This window comes from Chrysochloris asiatica, unplaced genomic scaffold, assembly GCF_000296735.1.
Source record: "Chrysochloris asiatica unplaced genomic scaffold, ChrAsi1.0 scaffold00350, whole genome shotgun sequence".
In the NCBI taxonomy this organism is placed as follows: Eukaryota; Metazoa; Chordata; class Mammalia; order Afrosoricida; family Chrysochloridae; genus Chrysochloris; species Chrysochloris asiatica.
The window spans coordinates 1823339-1844622 of NW_006408868.1; the positions used below are offsets into that span (position 1 = coordinate 1823339).

The 21284-nt window shown below is 38.7% G+C and overlaps 1 protein-coding gene across 1 annotated transcript in view; it reads right to left on the reverse strand.

Annotated features, from left to right (window-relative positions):
• Positions 1 to 21284, reverse strand: part of SFMBT1 (Scm-like with four mbt domains 1) — a 217504-nt gene that overhangs the window by 63298 nt on the left and 132922 nt on the right. Inside the window, exons 2-4 of the mRNA XM_006876036.1 lie at positions 19236 to 19389; positions 8728 to 8822; positions 1807 to 2047 (exon numbers count right to left, since the gene is read on the reverse strand). Coding sequence (XP_006876098.1) covers positions 1807 to 2047; positions 8728 to 8822; positions 19236 to 19368 — 469 coding nt within the window. The 5' untranslated portion in view covers positions 19369 to 19389. The remainder of the gene's footprint in view (positions 1 to 1806; positions 2048 to 8727; positions 8823 to 19235; positions 19390 to 21284) is intronic.

Here is a 21284-nt window from a genome sequence, read left to right on the forward strand (position 1 = left end):
ATTGGCAACCCAAAATGGGGGGTTACAAAGGCAAGAAGTGACTGGCTTACAAGCTTTCAAGAGGGAGCCTAGATCTAGAGGGCGTGGAAGAAGGTAGAATCTCCAGTAAATAGTATCCAATCTGTCTGAGCAGGGCTGATGAAAGGAGATGCAGCTAGGTCTCTTGTGATACAATAGTGAATAATTGTTATCAGGACTGATTGTGAAGGTAGGAAATATAAAAGTAAACATTTGGTAGTAAAAGGAGGAGAGTGATTGACTTTGCAGTCTAGGAGTGGAGGTCCCTGGGACCTTCAAGAAAGAAAAGCGGAGAGTGGGACCCTACCCAGAGAAGCAGGGTGATGCCTGAGATGGAGGCAGAGACAATGACTTGCGGAGATGAAGCAGCTGGGGACTTTAGACCCAGAGAGGGAGAGGGGCTGTGTGCTAACGACCAGGGGGTAAGGCTTGCAGCAGGGTTTATACCCTTTGGTTGTTTGATGATGCACTGAGGGGATTGTAATCATGGCAATGAAATGATATACGATAGGATGAATGTAAAGCTAATGTTCTCCCATGTAAACTAGCACATAGTTCACAATAAAACATTTAAAAAAATAAATAACTGGCTTGTACTATTCAAAAATGTCAAGATCAAGAAAGAAAAGTTAAGAAGACTAAAGAGACAACCAAATGCAATGCCTGGCTGTGGTGCTTGACCAGGAAAAGAAATAGAACATACTGTATCCTCCAAAAATATCAAAGTCATGAAAGATAAAGTCTAAGTGACTGTTTCAGATTAAAGGAAATTTGAACAACTGAATGTAATGCATGACACCAAATTTTCATTTAGTATAAAAATGTATTGGGACAACTAATAAAAATGGAATAAAGTCTGTAGATTAAATATTAGTATTACTGACGTTGTTAAGTACTGTTCAGTCAGTTCCAACTTACAGAGTCTCTGTATAGACTTTGCAAGGAGCAGCTGGTAGGTTTGAACTACCGACCTTGTAGTTAACAGTATAGTACTTATCCAACAGTGCCACATTAATATTATATCAAAGCTAATTTCCTGATTTTTATATTGTACTATGCTTATGAATGTCCCTGTTTTTAGGAATATAATTATTTACAAATAAAAGGGCAACATGTATATAGCTGATTTTAAAAAACGTGTGGAGAGAGAAAAGGACACATCTAAATGTAGTAAAATGTTAACATTTTGGCAAACAGTTTCTAGGAATTTTCTATATTATTCTTGCAATTTCTGTATATCTGAAATTATGTCAAAATAAGGAGTTTAGAAAAAGGTATCCAGGTATTTTTTAAATCTCTCTTCCCCTTTCAATGTGATCCTTTCTCTTTATTTTCCCTTATTATCTCTGTCAAGCTTAATTTGGATTTTACTCCTAGCAGACTCCTTTCAGAAAGAAAGCTTAACTTGGTTCACTACAGCAGCTCAGAGGGGCCAAAGTGCTTGGTAGTGAGAAGAGGAAGGGCAGTAACAGCAGAAACAGAATCAACAACAGCACAGCAATCTGGCCCAATGTGCACAAAGTCAACCAGCCCTCATAGTCTATCTTATAGGATGCTAGGCAATTGACATTCCTTAGGATAAAGCCTGAGGCTTTACAGAACTCATAAACAGCTTTAACAAATGGGAAACATGCATTGTTTTTAATAAATACTTTCATTTCAAATTGTCAACAAAAGAAGTTAAATAAATCTATATGCTTAACTGACTGAGAATCTCAAGACTGTGGACAGCCAAAATTTTCCTATAGCAATATCACCATCATGTCTTGGTAGGAAGTATTTTATGACCTTCTGGGGCTTCAAGGGTCTTCTTGTTCTGCTCACACCACCCAATGGGGTAGAGGTCAGTCTTCCTGATATCACACCAGAAGTCAGCTTTCCGGTCCTCTCCATAGCCGTCATAGCGAAGGAGGAGCAACTGCTCACAGGTGGTAATGATGGTGGCAACCCAGTAGGTTTCAGGATCTGCCTTAACAGCCACCTCCAATTTCATCCCAGGAGCAAATCCATTCTGCAAGCGTGTGTCCACCTGAACAGGCAAATGTCATTAGCCATCAGATCAGTATCTCAAATATTTCTTTGGCTAATCCTCTTTTTTAATACCTAACAATTCTAATGTCCTCACTGCAGTACTATTTTCTTATCTACTCAAGGGAAACCTGAGCAATTCCAATTCTAACTTATAGGAATGATCCAAACAGAACAGAGGTATAAAATTTCTCTGTTCCATCTAGCACTGAAGAAAATGAAATTTAACAAAACTCAATACTTTCACTTAAGCAGTCAATTATGATTACAATAAAAAAATTTCTTAGACATATAAATAACGAAATGTTCACCATTTTAACAGTGTCAACACATTAAATTTTCAAGAGTCGTTTCTAGACCATTCAAAAGAAAATTTATGAAAATGGGAAGGGGCAAAAATAAATTAAAATGATAGTAAATTAGTACAATGGGACCATATTATAGGTAGCCACACTTTCTACTTTGCCTAAAGCTGTTGGTATTCACCTTTTACCTATTATCCTTAAGTAATTAACAATGTTCTCATCTCTCAAGTGTGTCCCAAAACTTAAATAATAAATTGTATGGTGACAAAGGTACAGGTTACCAATTCTGTATACTAAAATTAAGGACATACATATTTTGTGGGTAATAAGGGCCAGGTAGTTCTTACTGTTGGAAGAATAAGTTACAAATAAGAAAAAGGGAAGACTAGAATGAACCCTGTGGTGTTGGCTTATAATCAGAGGAACTAGAATGAGCTCATGATGTCTGACAGATGGATAGTCATACACATACAAACAAAAGTGTTTCAAAAGTTTGTGAAAAAATTCCTGTCTTTTAGTTCCATTTTTCCAGGAAATTTTCCCCCTCTTATGAACAGACAAGGAGTCCTGGCGCGGTGCTGCAGATAAGCACTAAACTGCTAACAAGGTCAGTGGTTCAAACCCACCAGCCGCTCACTGGAAACCCTACACAAAGTCACAATCAATCAAAACTGACTCATCAGCATTTAACAACATATAAGAGGAAAGTATAAGCATGCATGTACATATGTATGTCATATGCTATATGTTAAATATACACATAAAAACTCAATGCTATCGAGTCAATTCCAACACGTGGTAATCCTATGGAAAAGGGAAGAACTGCCTCAGACTCACAAAGGAAGTAATCTTTATGGATTATCTTTATTCTTATCCTCTAGTTCACTGTTGTTGTTTTTTCTGTCAGTTCAATTCTGCTAAGTCCTATCAATGAATGTTTATTTCCGTTATTATAACTGTTAGTTCCAGTATCTATTTTTGGCTTCTTTGTAAACTGTCTACTTATTTATGTTCTCATTCTGTTCATGTACCACCCCCTCCTACCCCCCACCTCTCCACCCCCGTGTTTTATTTTAGTTCGATTCGTTTAAGTCTGCTTAATATTGTTGCATTGTACTCTTCTAAATTGTTCATTATCTGGACTTCCAAAGAGATGGTATGATCTCTTTCCCTTTGCCTGGTTGTTCTGAATGGGCCATCATTCCAAGTTCCTTAGTGTGCTTGATTTTTTTTTGTTGAATTTTTGTGTTAGCTTTCTCAATTCTCCCATATTTTCAAAAGCACTCATTTCTGCACAAAACATTTAGTGGACATAATCAAACTTTTCTAACTGCTCCCTCCTGCACCCTAGAAGATCTCTGATTAGGCCAGACCAAGCTTTCCATACTAAGGCAGTTCCCAATTCAACCTAGAAACTCCCATTGATCAATGTAACCTTAGTCCTTTCTTAGTGCTCTCTCCCTTGCTCTATGTGCTCTATGAGGCCAGACCAAGGCCCCAGTACTTCAGACCACACCCACACCAGTGAGAACAGATATGCCTATTTCCTTCATAGGCAGAGATGGGGGCTCTTCTTAGTACGCAGAAGCATTGTGGGTGAGCTAGAACTACAGCCTCTAGCTACCTTAAGGAGGGAGAAAAGTGGGGACAGTGAAATAATACATTTTCCTGTAACTGGAAACTCATTTGTATCCTTTTTCAGTTTCCTTGCTGTTTTCCTTTACATTTCCAGGGAGCGTTCTTACAGGGCTGAATGCAGACATTTAGGTGCTTTTCTTGGTATTACTGAGCAAAGGGTTGGACTTTTTATCTGCTCATAATGCCACCTTCTCAACACCTTTTCCTTTAATATTTTTTGGCAGGGTAGGTCTCCTGGTAACTAAACCTCTCCGTTTTTATTTTCCTGAAAAATATTTATTTTGGCTTCATTTTTAGAAGAAGTTTGTGTGTATGGAATTATGCACAGATTCCCACCCCACCCCACCCTCAACAATTATGTGATATGATAGTTCAGGCTGTATTACCAGGCTTCTCAGAGGCTGAGCAAGTAAGGTGTAGTAATTGTCCATGATGAGATCTAATATAATGTAATGATGAAGACATCTGTTAAAAGCAGTCAATCAACTGAAAGGAAGTTTCCTTGAGGCTTTTCCTACTTCCAATATAATAGATATTCAGGTAAACCTTATTTGCTTTTTGCAGAGTCTGGCCTGTTATCTGGCCTGCTATCTGACCTCCAGCTCTTTGGACTTGAGCCAGGAGGCAGTCACATTGTCTGCTGACCTTAGATTCATTCACCTCTGCAATCAGAAGCCTGCCATCTGGGTGACCCAATCTTGGGTTCATCAGCCCTTGCAGCTACATGAGTCTGGAGAAGCTTCCAGCCTGACATCTGACTCATGGACTTGAAATCTGCCCACATGTACAACTGTGTAAGTCATTTCCTTGACAGAAACCTCTATGTGTGTCTATGAAAAAAAAAATCTCTTCTTTCACTGTTCCCACCTTTCTCCCTCCATATGAGGCAGCTAGAGAATGCAGTTCTAGCTGACCCACAATGCTCCTATATACTAGAAGGGTTCCCATCTCTGCCTCTGAAGGAAATAGGACAGATCTTCCTGGTGTACTATTCAGGACACATGCTCTCACTGGTGTAGGTGTGGCCTGAAATACTAGGACCTTGGTCTAGCCTCACAGGAGTTCTGGTAGCATAGTGGTACGAGTCGGGCTGCTAACCTCAGCAGTTTAAAACTACCAGCTGCTCAGTGGAACAAAGATGAGCTTTCTGCTCCCTTAAAGATTTATAGCTTCGGAAACCCTGTACAGGGTCGCTATGAGTTGGAACCAACTCCACGGTACATAACAACAATAACAACAACATATACACACACACAGACACCACATACCTTAGGAGAAGCAAAACCAGTGAAATATATATATATATATATGGAGTCCTAGGAGCTCTGGCAGCATAGTGGTTACAAATTGGCTGCTAACCTCAGGGTCATCAGTTCGAAACTACCAGCTGCTCCGTGGAAGGAAGATGAGGCTTTCTGCTCCCATAAAGATTTACAGCCTCAGAAACCCTGTACAGGGTCGCTATGAGTCGGAACCAACTCTATGGCACATAACAACAACATATGGAGTCCTGGTGTGGCGCTGTAGCATAAGCACTGGACTTCAAGGTCAGTTTGAACCACAAGCACAAGGTCAACAGATCAAACTCAGCAGTTGCTCCTTGGAAACCCTATACAGGGTCACTATGGGAACAGCACTTAATAATAACATACATATGCTTCACATCATTAATGATGTCACTCCACTGTCTGTTGGCTTACATAATTTGATATAATTATTATCTTTGCTCCTTTGTATGTAATGTGTCTTTTTTTTTCTCTAACTACCTTCAGGATAGTCTCTTAATCTTTGGTTTTCAGTAAAATCATGTTATCAGGATGAATTTTGGCTGTTTGCTTATTTACTATTTACACAGCTTTGTAGTTCTTGAGTTTCTCGAATCTATGGTATGTCTTTCCTTTATAAAATTTGCTGCCGTTATCTATTCAAATATCTTTTCCTTATTCCCTCACCCCTTTTTCCTTCTGAAATTCCAATTACACATATGTTAGACTTCTTGATATTGTCCCACAGCTGTTCTGTGTTTCCTCTACCGTATTTTACCTTTGCTTTTCAGATTGGGTAATTTCTACTGACCTAACATTTGTTGATCCTTTTCGTAGCAGTGTCAAGTCTTCCAATGATTCTGTTAAAGGCATTTATTATCTCTATTACATTAGTTTTAACTTCTGTTATTTCCATTGATACTTTCTAGTAACTTTCATTGCTGCTGAAATTCTCTTTCTATCCCTTCACGTTGCCCACCTACCCCTCTAGAGTCTTTAACATATTAATCATAGCAATTTCCAATTGTTTAACAGTTCCAATATCTTGGTCATATCTGAATCTGGCTTTATTGATTGCTTTGTCTTACACAGGGCTCCAAACCCATTAGAAATGGTTCATATCAATGGAACATACTCACTTCATAGCAACCAAATCTCTTGCGTGTCAGATTTTGACTCAGTCCTGATGTGGTACATACAACAGGCTAAGCACTCAACCTCATGTTGGGTTTGAACTGCAAGGTTGGCAGTTCAAACTCACCAGCTGCTCCTCAGAAACCCTATGCATGGTCGCTATATTTTGGAACGGACTCAATGGAACTTAACAACAGCCCCCTCAGTCAGCAATTCCTATAAATGCCCACATGGCCTTAGCAGGTGCCCCTACATCTCCTGCTGCCTTGTCCCCAGAGTTCATTTCAGATCTATTAAATGTAAGGAGTTGGCTTGGGTCAGGTATAGATTACCCAACAAACCAAGCAAAATCTCACACCCAAGAGGTGTGTCGCTATGTAACACGTACACTCTGTCAGCCACACTGAACCAGTTCAAAGTCCTAGCCTCTTAACAATGTGCTGTTTTTCTCGGTTTTTTTGTTTTTGTTTTTAATGCTTCATAATTTTTGTTTGAAAGCTAAGGATTCTGTGTAGAACTGAGGTAAATAGTATTTATGCTTGGAAATGGATGTTTATTAATTTATTAGGTTTTTTGTATAGGGCAGTGGGGAGAGGTTTGAAACACTCTCATCAAAGTGGAACTGGATTTGGGTGTTATTTTTACTATGATTATTCGCAGGGCTCCACAGATTTCAAATACTTGTAACTTTACATTCATAGTATTTAGGATGTAGCTTCTTTCCTTTGTCAGAGGATTTTGTTCAGTCTCACCCTCAGCTTTAGGTCCCCTCTTTGTTTCTGTTCGTAGAGAAGCTTCCTCTCTCTCCATGCTCTTTCCACTTCCCAGCAATAGGCTGCTCTTAATACTTTCTAACCTGGTAGTTAAGGGCACAAGGGGACGGGTATTCGCTGAGGTTCTATCTCTCAGTCTTAGGCATGCTCTTAAGTCCCCGGGTCTTGATAGCAGGAACTTCTGAGAGGTTTGATCTCTTCTACAGCTGTAGCAAATAATACTTTCAAGTCCAGGATGTATTCTTAACACCTCTCCCAGGGAAAAAAGTTCTCAATTGTTCTATTTCCCTCACTACAATAGATCTTCACCTATACCCTAGGACTGATATGGTTTGCATTCTTTCCTCCCTCAGCTTTAAGTTTTTGACCTAGAGGATCCAAGTAGGGTGCTGTCCCATCACCAGGTATACACCATGAGGATGACTTTTTACTCTCCTATATTAAGGAGCTCTGGTAACGTAGTGCTTATGAATCAGGATGCTAATCTCAAGGTCGGCAGTTCAAAACTACCAGTGGTTCTGCAGGAGAAAGATGAGGCATTCTACTCCCATAAAGATTTACAGTCTCAGAAACCCTGTGCAGGGTCACTATGAGTCGAAACCCACTCTACAGTACTTAACAACAGCAACAACAATATTGGTGTGGCTCTGTGGGTTAGTGCGTCAGACTGCAAAGCCGTTTGAACTGCAAGGTCAGCAGTTCAATCTCACCAGTTGCTCCCCAGAAACCCTATACAGGGTTGCTATGGGTTGGAACCGACTTGACGGCTGTTCACAACAACATACCCTTTTTCTTAACGTAGTGGTTACGAATCAGGCTGTAAACCACAAGGTCAACAGTTCTAAGCTACCAGATGTTCCGCAGAAGAAAGATGAGGCTTTCTGCTCTTGTAAAGATTTATAGCCTCGGAAACCCTGCACAGGGTAGCTATGAGTTGGAACCGACTCCACGGCACATAACAACAACAACAACCATATCCTTTCTTCCTGAAAATCTGGTTTATCTGTAATTCCTTTATTATCCCTGACTTCCCTCCTTATCAAGCCTTTGTTTCAAACTTGTTTTTAGGTGCGATGGAGCAGGTTCCGACACACAGCGGCCCTAGTACAACAAAACACAGCTTGGTCCTGCACCACCTCCACAGAGAATGACTTTACTCCATTATCTAAAAATCCCAAGTCACATAAGCTGTAAGAGCAAGATGTTTTGCCATCTGAGGGGAAGCAAATAACATTATTGAAATTATTTCCAATGAGCAAACCAAGACATAAAATCCTATAAATAATTTTCTTCCATTTATGAGGATTTGTTTTGTTTTGTTTTAACAAAATAAAGGAATATCTAAGAATTGTCAAAAAAGGTAAGCCCTACACTGAGTGGCAGAAAACATAAAAAACTAATAAGGACTGCAGAATAAGTCAAGTTTCCCTATTAGAGCAAGAGAAAAGAGAAAATCATCCTAATTCTTTAAAGTGTCCCAACTTTAAGTAACTCTAAATTTGCTAATGATGCCATAAGATTCAAAGGGAAGGGACAAAACCAATAAAACAGTATATTATTGCTTACATGCTTAAAGGACCCATAAGGAACTGCTGTGGACCCTGTGTCTTCTAGATAATCTTCCCAGCTTAATTCCACTTCCTCCACACCTGATCCAGTATCTAGAATAAAACAAAAACAAAAACAAATTAACAAGTGAACCCAATCAAGGAAAACTCACTGTAAAAAGCATACAAAAGTACACCTATTTTACCGGGTTTCATCTCCTGGTAAATTGATTGATTTTACACAAAAGAATTAAGAGTTCTTTTTAAACGATAGGTTCCCTTAATGCACTGATTTTCAATGAATCTCAATAGCATAGTACTGGCAAGTTGTCTCCTGCTAGGGTCCCATTTGGAGCTTACCCAAATGTATCACATGAAGTTGCTGTGAGTGCAAACTACTGCAATCATTTAAAACTATAATCTAGTATTTAAATGCCATGTGTTTAATAGGTATAGATAGGTATGTCAAACTTAAATTTTCAACCCTATCTCCTTCATAGGATTTTTGAGGAGCAGCTGGAGGGTTTGAACCACCAACCTGCAGTTAGCAGTCCCATGCTTACCCTACAGTGCCACACCAGGATTCCATGATCTGTCTTAATATTATCCAATTGGGTAAATGGCTCTATTAGGAAAATTTTGTTTCAATCAAAAAAAAGTGAAATTGACCTTGATTTTATTATTTTCTTCTAAACCTATAGGGTTAAATTTACCCAAAGAATTTAGTCTTTGTCCTTGGTTCCTGAGAGAGAACCTCTAAAATCTTGACATTTCCCCACTGTTAAGGTTTTTTAAAAGAGGACTCCAAACCACATACACATAACAGGTTAGGTTAAGTGACTGAGATAACTCAGGTAGAGGCTGGTCATATCTGAAAAATACACCATGTGTTATCAGCTGATCTCAGTGAAGGGTGGGGCACAATTCAATCATGCCTACGTGATGGGTCCTCAATAAACACACTAGACATTAAAAGCTCCATGGGCTTCCTGGTTAGTGATATGCTATCAATGTCTGTGGTGACAGGCTATTGTTGTTATTAAGTATCATGGAATCGGTTCCAATTCATAGCAACCCTGTACAAGGTCTCTGAGGAGTGGATGGTGAGTTTGAACCACTGACCTTCTGTTCAGCGCTTATCCTACAGTGGCATTGTTGTTATTGTTGTTAAGTGCCATCGAGTCAGTGCCGACCCAAAGCAACCCTTTATAGGGTTTCCAAGGAGCAGCTGGTGAGCTTGAACTGCCAACCTTGCAGCTCAACCGACTTTGAAGTCTGGCGCATTAACCCACAGCGCCACACCAGAACTCATAAGTGGCATTAGCAAGTCCCGTTTTAAGAAACAGAAGCTTCGCATTAGAAACCCTCTCAAACTTGCTCCATGTTCCCTTTATTTATATTCTTTTTGCTATAATAAAACTGTAATGGTAAGTATGAATAATTTTTGTGAGCTAAGAGCCTTCTACCAAATTACTGAACTTTGAAGAGGGACTTAGTAACTCCTGAGGTTACAGTTGGTATACTGAGAGGGTAGAGAAAACCCTCAAATTTTTAGCCAGCAGGTCCTAACTGAGGGAGGACCGGAGGAACTCCCAAATTTACAGATGGATCCTCAATACATAGTGAGAAACTTCTGAATTTGTAGCAGCTGTCTAAAGTCTTCAGCAATCTAGATGACTGACCTAGCTAGAAGAGGCCCTTGGTAACATTGTGGGTTAAGCATCAGGCTGCTAATTGAAAGACTGGTGGTCCAAAACCACCATCGGATCTGCGGGAGATGTGGCGGTCAGCCTCTGTAAAGCTTTACAATCTCGGACACCTTATGGGGGCAGTTTTACCCTGTCCTGTAGGCAGCAATACGATGGCAGTGGGTTTTGGTTTTGAGGACCTAGCTTTGGTAAAGGTGAGAAATACTGCATTACGCAGTTGGTTTTAAAACTTAACAGAGAAGAATTTAATTATTTCTCTCAGTTGGTGTGAGAAGTGGATAAACGGCACTGATTTCCTAATAATTGATATCAGAGAAGTAGGGCTCGATTGTTACAATACCTTACATCCAATCCATTAGAATATTTGGTAGGTAGAACCTTTAAAACATCTCAAATATATTAACTTCTTACTATGTCTAGTGTTACCTCTCTAGTCAAAGGCCTAACCTTAAGTTTTAATCTTTCTGTCACACTTAACATAAATCTAAAATCCTTAGGAGACTGCCAAGGTCCTGCATGATCTGACCCCCCTGGGTATCTACCCTTCCACCTCATTCCCAACCAGACTCTTGTGGCTCATGACACTCAGGTGACAAAGTTCCTTGTCATTCTTATCTAATCATGCTTCCATAATTACTGCTTCCTCAAAGACTCATCCCCTAAAGTAGCTGACTCCTTCATTTCATGTAAGTCTCTACTCAAATGTCACCTCTTCAAAAGGTCCTTTCATCAGCACCCACCTAAATTAGAAATTCCAGGGCCCTGTTTTCACTTTCTTCATAGCATTCACTCCTACTTGACACTGTACCATATGGCTATTTATCTCTTCCATGAGATCACAGAACGGCTTAAAATTAGGAAAATTGTGCACCAGGGTTGTATTCTTTCACCATACTTATTCAATCTGTACACTAAGCAAACAATCTGAGAAGTTAGGTTATATGAAGCAGAATGTGGCGTCAGGATTGGAGGGAGACTCACTAACAACCTGCAACATGCAAATGATACACCCTTGCTTGCTGAAAGCCAAGAGCACTTCCAATACTTACTGATAAAGATCAAAGACCACAGCCTTCCTTATGGACTGCATCTCAATGTAAAGAAAACAAAAATCCTCACCACTGGGATAATAAACAACATCCATATAAATGGAGAAAAGATTGACATTGTCAAAGACTTCATTTTGCTTAGCTCCATAATCAACACTCATCAAAGCAGCAAAGAAATTAAACAACGCATTGCATTACGCAAATCTGCCACAAAAGACCTCTTTAAAGTGTTCAAGAGCAAAGATGTCAGTCTGAGGACTAAGGTGTGCCTGACCAAAGCCATGTTATTTTCAATATCACATATGCATGTGGAAATTGGACAATGAATAAAGAAGACCACAGGAGAATTGATGCATTTGAGTTATGGTGTTGGAGAAGAATATTAAAAGCACCATGGAATGCCAGAAAAACAAATAAATCTCTGTTGAAAGAACACAGCCAGAATGCTCCTGAGAAGCCAGGAAGGCGTGACTTTCTCTTTCATACTTTGGACATGTTATCAGGAGGGACCAGTCCCTGGAAGGATATCATGCTAGGCAGAGTAGAGGGTCAATGAAAAAGAGGAAAACCCTCAATGAGATGGACTGACACAGTGGCAGCAGCAATGGGATCAAGCTTAACAATAACTGTAAGGATGGCACAGGACTGGGCAGTGTTTCAAACCAACTCAAAGGCACCTAACAACAACAATTAGATCATGAGCTCCATGCAGACAGGAATTTTCTTTTGATTATTCTTGCTATCTATCACTTAAGATTCTTACGTTCTTTGTATACAATAAAAAGGAAAAACCAAATACACTACTATTGAGTCAATTCTGACTCATTGTGATCCTGATAAAGGGTTTCTGAAACTATGAATCTTTACTAGAAAGCAGATAGCTTTATCATTCTCCCATAGAGTAGCTTTTGGGTTTGAACCACTTACCTTGCGATTAGCACTCCAGTTTCTAACTCACAGTGCCACTAGGGCTACTTTGGTATATAGCAGAGACAATAAATATTTCTTATATGAGTCAAGATTCTAATACTCTATAATCCCAATTTTCATTAAGCTATAAGAGGGCAAGGATCTTTGTTTTGCCACAGATGTATCCCCACTGTCCAGAATAATGTCTGGCATACAGTAAATTCTCAACAAATAGTTGAGGAATAATTACACCCAAAGGAAACCCAGGCTTCACATCAACATCGGGAGACAAATACAAGAATGTTCACTACAGTTATATTTGTAATAGTAACAGACTGGATAGAATCATTAGGAGAATAGATAAATTAGCTCTGGTAGCGTAGTGGTTACGAATCGGGCTGCTAATCTCATGGTCAGCAGTTGGAAACTATCAGCTGTTCCGCAGAAGAAAGATGAGGCTTTCTGCTCCCATAAAGATTTACAGCCTCAGAAACCCTATGCAGGGTCGCTATGAGTTGGAACCGACTCCATGGCACACAACAACAACAACAGTAAAATAATACTATGTTGTTGTTGTGAAGTGCCATTGAATCGGTTCCAACCCACAGCAACCCTTTATAGGGTTTCCAAGAAAACCTCATCTTCGAGCCTTTTCTTGCACTACGCAAAGACTGTATGCACCTGCTACAACTTATCTACAGATTCAACTTAATGACATGCCTAAGAATGGATCTTAGTAATAATCCGAAGTCTGTCTACATTATGTTTTATTTCTTTTCAGAAAATGGAAATAAATAACTATCAAGTCTTTATTGTGTGTGCACAGGTATTCATTATATCGTTTTCCATATATTTTTACGTATTTAAAAATGTTCACTAGAAATACAGCAAACTAACAAAGACTGTATAGAGAGCATCCTAGAAGCACAGGGAGTAGAAAGGCCATTTCTATTAATAAAACAAAATGGAGCTGGGTATTCATGGTGCTTAGCAAGGACTCCAGTCTCTCAAACAGCTTGCTAATTTTAAAATAAGCAATAAAAATGATGAATTAAGGACTAAAATCACTCATATATGGAAAACTACTAAGACTATGATCTGATGGAAAAATGAGCAACATATATGAAAGCACAGTTTTTTAAAAAAACAAGTGCAGACTGTCCTTAAACACATGAAAAGATGAGTAAGTTGACTCATAATAAGAAAAAGGCAAAACTACTCATGTATCAGATGGTGGGGGGGGGGATTCCAAAGTTTGACAACAAGGCAGTTCTTTGAAAACAGGTTAACATAAAACGATATAACACTTCTGGAGGAAAAGTTGGCAATATCTAGCAGAATTACATATGTATTTACCTTCTGATCCAGCAATCCCATTTCTAGGAATCTATCTCAAAGATATGCTGGCAAAAATACAGATAGACATATGTACAAGGTTCTTCATGCCCCAGTACTGTAATACCAAGACTGGAAACAACTCAATTATCAATCAAGAGGAAGCTAGTTGAATACATTATGGTACATCCACACAATGCAATACTGTACAACTATAAAGAGAAATGAAGTCTATCTCCAAATCTATTAAGTGAAAACAGTGAACTACAGAGCAGTTTTCATCTTATTCCTACGTTTTCTTTAAGATAGGGGAGTAAGGGGAGTGTGAAGCCAGAAATACTAGTATTTATAGTCAGATATTCATATTTGTTTATATTTTTTTAAATGAGTGATGGAAAAATATATTTAAAAGTAACAAAAGTACTGTATATGGAGAGAAAAAAAGACATAGTGTCAGGTTGAAGAAGGAATGTACCCTCCTTATATAATTTTAACTTTGAAGCTATGTAGTTACTTTACACAATTTAGAAACACAAACAGGAAGAAAAATGTCTGTGAATTGAAACAAATGAGTCTAACTGCTGGTGGACAAAAATATACACACTAAATGAAATCTCAAACTGCACAGTTAGCTTTTGATATTTGGAATCCTGGTATTGGTATTTTGAAACAATTATAGGTATACCAGAGGGTAAAAATACGTAATGATGTCAGTATCATTAAAAATCAAGACTTTACCTAAAAGACAAGAAATAGGAGCATAAAATCACAGGAATTAAAATTGTACTATTTAAAATTATAAACATTAATATAAAATCATGATTCTCTTGTCACTTCAAAATATGTGCATTTTTTAGCTGTGCCTATGGATAAGGCCTAAAAAGAATGACAACCTAGTATCCCTGAGCACCTCAGAATGCAGATTATGATCTCAAAATACCATATCCACTAAAAAAGAAAGAGAGCGCCTCAAAAAAATGGCTTACTGCAAATCTGGGACAGAAAACGCTCAAGAGGTATCTGGGAACCTTATTGCACCAGAAAGTAAGAGGCTGAATTACATCTTATCAAAAGAACACAGGGGGCAATTTGAGGGGCTCCAACTGATCTAGGATGGGGCAAGATGATCATGAAATAAATGATGGCTGCAAAGGAGCCCTAGTGTCACAGTGGTTAAGCATTTGATTGTTAACTGAAAGGCCAGTGGTTCAAACCCACCAGCCGTTCCAAAAGAGAAAGATGTAGCATTTTGCTTCTATAAAGATTGTCAGTCTTGGAAATCTTATAGGGTGCCAACTCCTGCACAGCTGAAAACTCAACATATAACTTTTGACTGGACCAGTGAGTTTTAAGACAAACCTCTCAATACTAGCATGATAGGAAAACAATCAGAATAAAAAAATCTGAAGAAAGCCTAAGAGTTACATGGAACACCGTGCAGAGGAATAACTTAAGTGGATCAGGCCCCCCTCCCCACCAAAACTGAGACTCGGTGGAAATGCACACTCGGATTAGTAAACACACGCATCACCATTGAGGAGAAATGGGCTAAAGGCAGCAATGAAGCGGCGAGCTAAGCCTCACAATATTCAGAGGGCTTCTGTGGACCTGGCTGGGGACCTGATTGGCAAGCAGTGCGAGGAGACCCGAGGACTCCTGGGCCCAGAGTCAGTGACGTGGCCACGGAGGACTCGAATGGAGAATGGAGCTGCCAGCTGATGGGAAGAGAGGGCATGTACACAAGAACACCGACACTTGCAGATGACACCTACGTGACTGAGACCAGATGACTGGATGATCAGAGCTCCACCAGGAGAAGAAAAGGGGGGGGGGGGGTTTGAGTTGATCCAAGCTGATGAACTTAACCTATGCATGCGAATGCAGTGACACAAAAGAGGCAACAAATCCTTACAGCAAGAAACATTCCCACCCCCTCCACACACAGAGTAGACAGAGAGGGGCAACTTGGACATTGGCTACCCAAATGGGGAGGGAGGGACTACAAAGGCAAGATGTGACTGGCTTACAAGCTTTCAAGAGGGAACCTAGAACTAGGGGGCATGGAGGAAGGCAGAATTACCAATGAGTATTATCCAATTTGTCTAGGTGGAGCTGATGAAATGAAACACAGATGGGTTACGTGCGATACTGTAGCGAATAATGGTTATCAAGATGGATTGTGAGTGTTGGAAATGCAAGGGTAGATGTTTTGTAACAAGGAAGAGGGCGATTATTTCTCCAGTCTAGGAGCCGAAGTCTCTGGGAACACCAACAGATAAGAGCCAAGAACGGGACCCCACCCAGAGAACCGGGGATGCCTGAGATGGAGACAGAGATGATGACATGGAGGGATGAAGCGGCTGGGGACTTTGGATCCAGAGAGGGAGAGGAATTGTGGGCCGAAGACTGAGGGGGGAGTGGGGAGTGTAGAGCACGGGCTTTTAGGATATGCCCTTTGGTGGGAAGGGGATTGGAACCATGGCAATGTAATGATATATGATGGAATGAATATGGAACTGAGGTTCTCTCATGTAAACTATCATATAACTCACAATAAAACATTAAAAAAAAAAAAAGTGGATCAGAATTCCAGAACAGGAAGAGACAATAAAAAGCATGGATAAAATTGTCTAAGTGTTGTTAAAAAAAACTTGCCTAACATCATGAAGGTTGAGAAACTAAGCATTTAAGAAGTGGAACAAACCCCAAACAGGATACCATCCTAACAGAAAATCACCAAAACATATCATAAGCAAACTTTCCAAAATCAAACACAATGAAAGAATCCTGAGAGCAGCTTGGGAAAAATGAAAAGTTACCTACAAAGGAGAACCAGTAAGACTAAGATCAGATTTCTTAGCAGAAACTAAGCAGGCAAGAAGGCAATGGGATGACGTATATAAAACTCTGAAAGAAAAAAACTGCTAGCCAAGAATCATGTCACCAGCAAAGCTGCACCTCAAAGATGACAGAAAAATTAAGACATTTCCAGATAAACAGAAATTAAAGGAATTTGTAATGCCCAGACCAACTTTGCAAAAAATGCTAAAGGTTGCTCTTTGGACTGAGAACCAACAATAGCAGAGATTACCACATATGACAACACCACCCAGAACTCTATCCAGATATAGAAGTATTTTAAGCAAAACAAACCTGTAAGACTGAAAACAGGGAGCCAGAGATAACAATTTATAAAGAAGTCAACTACAAGCAAAAAGAAGGAGTAACGTAGATACTGAACTTCAAATGGCAAGGAAGTCAAGCAGAATTCAAGATAAAACAGACTATTTTAAACAAGGAGAAAAATTAATAAATTACAAGGTATTCTAAAATAAAATTAATACACCTTCCCATCAAAATAAATAAAGAGGAAAATCAGGAAGATTTAGTAAACATGAACACAACAGAAATGAAAATGAAAAGAAAAACCCACAAACAAAATGAACTCAACGCAGAAAATTATATGGAACAAAGTAGCACCTAAAAGTACACACAGCAAAACAACAGCAGTTGAGTCATATTTATCAATAATTATACTGAATGTAAAATGGACTAAATGCACAGTCACGAGATAGAGAGTAGCAGACCAGAAATGAAAATAGGATCCTTCAATATGCTGAGACACATCAAAAAGACTGAGGAAACCTAAGTGCCCATCAACGTAAGAATGGTTAAACAAGTTGGAAATACACACAACGGAATGCTACACAACATTACAGAAAAATGAGCAAAACACCTCACAACACGGATGAACCTGGAGAACGTTATGCTGAGTGAAATCAGATAATCACAAAACGACAAAAAGATTGTATGAGACTACTGTTGTAAAAAGCTAAGAAAAGGTTATCTTGATAAAAGAAACATTTGATGATGATGGTTGCTGGGGGTGTAGGGGAGGGAAAATTATTCATATGCTAGAGAACAAACACTTGTTAATATGGGTAACAGGGCAGGCAATATATAACAAGAGGGAGGATGGCAGAAGAAAAGATGAAGGTAACAGGCAACACACGGAAGAATCCAAGAGTTAAAGAGAATGGAGGTTAAATATTGTTAACTGATGGTACGTGGAAAGGATAACAATCATTGTAATGAAGCAAAACATATGATTTTGCTGAATGTAAAACTGATGATCTGCTCTGAAAACCTTCACTGAATTCACAATAAAAGTTTTTTTAAAAAAAAAATAAAAAAGGGAGTGAAATACTGCATGAATGAATACTACAAGAATGAACCTCAAAAACTTTGTACTAAGTGAAAAAAGCCAGACATAAAAAATCACAAATTACTATGATTCCACTTAGATACTAGTGCAGAATAGGTAATTCTATTGAAACAGAATGATAATAGTTACCAGGGGCTGAATAGAGTAGAAAATGGAGACTGACTGGTAATGATTTCTATTTGGTGTGATGTAATGTTCTGGAATTAGACAGTGACACTGGTTGTACAACATCTGAATATTAAAAAAAAAAAAAAAAAATCAATGAATTGTCTACTCTAAGAGGGTAATAGGCTAACTACACACCTAGAAGAATGACTAAAATAAAACATAGTGACAATATCAATAACAGTAGGGTTGAGAAGAAACTGGACCTTTCCTACATTTCTAGTGAGATCGTAAAATGGCACAGACAATCTGAAAAATAATTCGGCAATTTCTTTACTAACCTTATGTTTACCATATGACCCAGCAATCATACTTCTGGGGATTTATCTGAGAAAAATGCAATCTTATGTAGACAGTAGTTCACAGCAGCCTGATTTGTAGTACCCAATAACTGGAAACAACCAAATGTAGACTAAATGGCTATACTAACTATGGCACAACCATGGAACGCTACACAGTAACACAAACGAACAAACTACCGATGAGTGAAAGAACTTGCATAGATCTCAGGGGCATTATTTTAAAAGGAAAAAGACAGTCTCAAAAGGTCACACGCAATGTGATTCTATTTATGCGGCATTCCCGAAATGTCAAAATTATACAGGAAGAGAACAGATTCATGTTTGCCTGTGGTCACAGATGATGGAGAGAAGGACGCTGACTATATAGGGTAGTTCTTTGTGGTGATGGAATATTTCTGTATCTTCATTGAGGATGGTTACATGAATTTACACATGTGATAAAATGACACAGAACTACACCTACTTTATACCAATATCAATTTCCTAATGTTGATACTGCACTATCACTGAACAATGTAACTAATGGGAGAAACTAGGTGATGAGTACATGGAACCAGTCATTACTGTATTTTTGCAAATTTCCTGGGAATCTATCTTTACTTTTAAATCATTAGAAAATAACTGTCGAAATTAAAATGTTATTTTAAGAAGAGAAGCCTGTTCATAAAAGTCATTTATTTTTTCAGCAAACACCGTAAGGACTCCCTAGTGCCAAGTTCTTTGCCAGGAGCAGCAACGGTGATGAAAGATAACTCATGCCTTCAACAACATCAAATAGGTAGACATATAATTCTGCACCCCAGAGAATAAATTCTGCTCAGCAAAACCAATACCTGCATCAAGCTGTTGCTCCCCGTTCATTTCCACAGTATATGGGCTACCTCTTCCCCAGACAAAGGAAAGGCCTGTGGCTCTGCTACGATCTGATGATAACTTGCAGGTCTCAAGCGTCTGTTCAGTGGGCATTCAAAGCTCCAAATTAAAGTGCTGAAAAATAAAAAAGAACTGGTAAACAGCCTGAAGTCCAAGCATTCATTCATAAGTCATGGTACTCAACTTGGTTAAAAGGGCAGATTAAAATGACTGATCCCCATCAATGCTTTTCTTCACTATTCGCTAGTCGAGATTCCCCTTTCCAAAGGTGAAAACTGAGTCTTACTTATAAACAGATAAAAACAAGAACACACTGGCAGAATAGATGGAACTTGAGGGGGGAAAAAAAAGATACTTTTTAAAAAAATATGATTTTCAAAACTGTATGTGTATAGCCATGAAAGCCTTGATAATATTAAAAAAAAAAATTAACATATATATGTAAATTTAAGGAGCCCTGGTAGTGTAGCGGATTGCAAGGTGGGCTGTTAACTGAAAGTTCAAATCTACCAGTCGCTTCACAGGAGAAAGATGAGGCTTTCCGCTCCCATAAATATTAACAGCCTCAGAAACTCCCTACAGAGCTGCTATGAGTCAAAATGAACTCAGTGGAACACAACCACCACTACCACCACTATCCTTTAAACTTAGATCATAATACTTAGCACCATATTCCTATCCTCAATAACCAACTCCTAATGATATCCTGGGGAGGAAGAAAGTTAGCTTTCAATGATGGGTCTTAGCAAATGAATTACATTAACTAATTTTCCATTCCACTTATCTAGATGATTATGTAGGACTAAAATGTACCAACTATATTAGCATCTACAATTATACTTACAAAGAAAGCTCTTCCCAAAATGAGTTCTGAACCCATTTAATTTTCTTAAACAGCTATTAAGATATAACTCACAGATCATAAAAAATTTCCATTTTATGTATAAAATTCAATCATTTTTAGTACATTTACAGAGTTGTGCATAACTATCAGCACAATCCAATTTTAGAACATCTCCACTGACCCCAAAAGAAACCTCTTGTCCAACTGCAGTTCCTCCCCATTTCCATCCTTAGCCTCAGGCAACTACTAATCTGCTTTCTGTTTGTAGAACCAAGAACCAGAACCAATAGGTGTGGAGCTAACTCATGATGATCCCATGTGCCTAAGATTAGAATTGTGTTTAGCAGGGTGTTTGGAGGCCTATAGTTAAGACTTCCTTGTAATGTGCTTTTTGGTGGACTCGAACTTCCAACCTTCTGGTTAGCAGCAGGATGCATTAATCTTCCTTTGCACCACCCAAAGGGATGTCTCTGTAGACATTTTGCCTTTTCTGGAGATTTCACCAAAATGAAATGATACAATATACGGTCTTTTGTTTAAGTATAATGTTTTGAGGTTTAATCATGTTCCAGTATATATGAAGCAATTTATTCTTGCTTTATGTATTTTTAAACAATCTAACATGTTACCTTTGGAATCCTGGTGTGGCACTGTAGGATAAGCACTGTACTGCTAACCACAAAACCAACAGTTCAAACCCACAAGTCACCCTTTAGAAATCCTATACAGGGTCGATATGAGTCAGATCTGACTGAACTGCACTTAACAACAACAAATATATCAAATATATTAGAAAAAGCACATCAAAGCAGGAAAGGGAGCTGATACAAGAATGCATGATGTGAATCAACTATAGGAAAACAACACTACAAAGTATAAAAATGGAGGTAAGTCCTCAGCAGTTACAGCTGAACAGTGTGATATTCTACAGGATCAACCAACTCTCTACTTCTCAGGGGTTGAGTGTATATTGGAACTCAGTAACCAAGCCTCATTTAAAAAAAAATGTTTTATTGTGAATTATATGATAGTTTACATGAGAGAACTTTAGTTTTACATTCATTCCATCGTATATCATTTCATTGCCATGGTTCCAATCCCCTCCATGCATCATCTTCTGACCAAAGGGTATATATCCTAGAAACCCGTTCTCTACACTTCCCCC